The sequence below is a fragment of the Plectropomus leopardus genome, unplaced genomic scaffold (genome assembly GCF_008729295.1).
Source record: "Plectropomus leopardus isolate mb unplaced genomic scaffold, YSFRI_Pleo_2.0 unplaced_scaffold19107, whole genome shotgun sequence".
NCBI lineage: Eukaryota > Metazoa > Chordata > Actinopteri > Perciformes > Serranidae > Plectropomus > Plectropomus leopardus.
In genome coordinates this window covers 1,825-4,273 of record NW_024620616.1, presented here as the reverse complement: position 1 = coordinate 4,273, position 2,449 = coordinate 1,825, and the positions used below count along the sequence as shown (strand labels likewise).

The 2,449-nt window shown below is 34.5% G+C and overlaps 1 protein-coding gene across 1 annotated transcript; it reads right to left on the bottom strand.

Moving 5' to 3' along the window:
* Window positions 1–159: 159 nt before the first annotated feature.
* Window positions 160–1,630, bottom strand: hspe1 (heat shock 10 protein 1; the record flags this gene model as incomplete). Its single annotated transcript, XM_042515378.1, has 3 exons — window positions 160–378; window positions 463–552; window positions 1,469–1,630. Coding segments are annotated over 3 exons (303 nt in total), but the record flags the coding sequence as incomplete, so codon positions are not given.
* Window positions 1,631–2,449: the final 819 nt, after the last annotated feature.

Sequence of the window (2,449 nt, the reverse complement as noted above, 5' to 3'; positions counted from 1 at the left end):
AGTGAGCACTTGTCTTTTCTTCATCACTACACAGGTGTGCCCTGCAGCCTCCATGTCAATAACATATGTTTGACTTGACTTTAGGATATCTATGAGTATATGAGTATAAACCGCTGACTATTTTCAGCAACAGAATAACGAGACAAAAACACAACAATCGACAGTTCACCTTTATTATTGTAACAAAATGTGATTAGAATTATTTACAATTGCAATAATATAGAAAAAAGAAAAGAAAAACAGACATGAAAGAGGCAACTTAATTTCTTCTCTCCGGGGATGATGACAGGGACTGGACATGATCTACAGCGACAAAACTATGACGACTCAATCGACGTATTTACCGAGGATATCTCCGTCACGGAACAGGAAATATTCCTGGAGGACAGAATAAAAACATGTAAACAAGGAAGGCACAAGAGGAAACAAATCTTAAGAGACTCGGCTGAAACGGTGCTTCACCTTGTCGTCCAGACTGACTTTAGTTCCACCGTACTCTGGCAGGAGGACTTTCTCTCCGACCTTCACACTGACCGGCTGCAAGTTCCCTTTCTAGAAAAAAATAAGGGAAAATATCAACTGTAAAACCTTTTATTCCTCATATCAAATATCAGCATTCTTACACATTTTTCCAATAAATTTCCATGACGTCAAGGCAAAAGTACCATCAATACACCATAGAATTTCTTGTTCATTACTATATAATAGCTTTTTAAAATATAAATTATATTTGAATTTATTTTAAAAAAACCAAATAAATTAGGCAATTTTTTTAAGCATTGGGGGTTGATTTCTATTTTTTATTTTGGCTTAAGGCGAGGGGCATACAACTTAACATGGCTGTATTTTGTATTCAACTGCTGATTGTTAAAGAAAGAATTGATTGTTTTCCTTTAAAACTTAGATGATTTTTAAAGAAAAGCTTTTGCGATATTTATTTTTCTTAAAAGATTTGTTGTGATTTTTTTTCAGCGCAATTTTTTTTCTTTTTTTCATAAATCTTTGGCAATTTTTAAATAAGAAATGGTTTGGTCTTTTTTCCCTTTAATTTGTTTTTGCTGATTTTTGGGGAAAAAATGTCTTTTTTTTGGTTTTAAGACTTTAAAAGTTTTTGCTGATTTTTAAAAAAACATGCCTTTCGACCTGCTGGTTTGGAAGACATGTTTTCTGTAAACATGATAAAAAAAAGACACCATTTATCACAGCCAGAAACTGTAAAAATAAAAATTATCACTGGATTTTCAAATTTCCGACACTTCTTAAATACATCATGTATTATTATAAAGGTTTGTGCAACAAAATTCCATGACTTTTACAAAACTTTCAGGGAATTTTTAGTTTTCCAAAACTTAACATTTGCAGATTCCATGACTTTTCATTACTATACAAACCCTGCGATATGCCTGCATCCCTAATATTTTCCCCCAGAAAACAAGCTCCAGTTCTGGGCAGAAACGGGTCATCTCACCTGGTTGACAGAGCCGGGTCCGACTGCCACCACTGTGGCCTGCAGCACTTTGCCTTGAGACTTCTCCGGCAGCATGATGCCCCCCTTCGTTACCGTCTCTGCGGTAAAGCGCTCCACCAGCACTCGGTCAAACAAGGGCAGGAATTTTCTGAAGGCCTGAAAAGTGACAACAAAAGGAGGAAATTATACTATTATAGTATATGTTACACCACTGAAAAAAAAAGTCAATATGTGCTGTAACAACCCGATAAAACCACAAGAGGGCTGTCTTAACTGAACACTTGTGTTACAACAAGGACATCTTCTGAGGCTAAGAAAAATTACACAGCTTACGATCAACTATTATCTAAAAAAGCCAAACAAATATAAAATAAATATGATTTGATGTTGCATAAAAGCAATGACAACTTTCATGCAACTACAGTTAAAATTTGCAAGCTCAGGATTCAGTTAAAATGTTTTTAAATACAAAAATAATAATTAAAAAAATCGGTTAAAATACAGGAATGATTAACCAGCAGCTGTGGCTGCCAAACATTATTCGCTGGTTTCATGTTTGTTAAATGTGAGAATTTGATGCTTTTCTTTGTCACACATAACAAACTGAATAGCGTTGGATTTTTGGACTGAAAACATGCCATTTGAAGACGTCCCCTTGGGCTCTGGGAAATAATGCATGTTTTCTGACATTTTATTTATAAATGATTGATTGATAGATAAAATGAGTAAATAAAAGGCAGATTAATGTATAAGAAAATGAATTGTTAGCTGTAGCCCCAGGAGGTTTGGCAACATCTGTGAGCACATACTGATAGAAACAGAATCTCTATTTGATTTAAAGTAGCATAAAAACAAGGACAAACAGGAATGATTAATCAGCAGCTGCAACCGCCAAACATTATTTGCTGGTTTAATACTTCTTAAATGTGACAATTGTATGCTTTTCTTTGTCACACGTGATAATAAACTCAATAGTGTTGA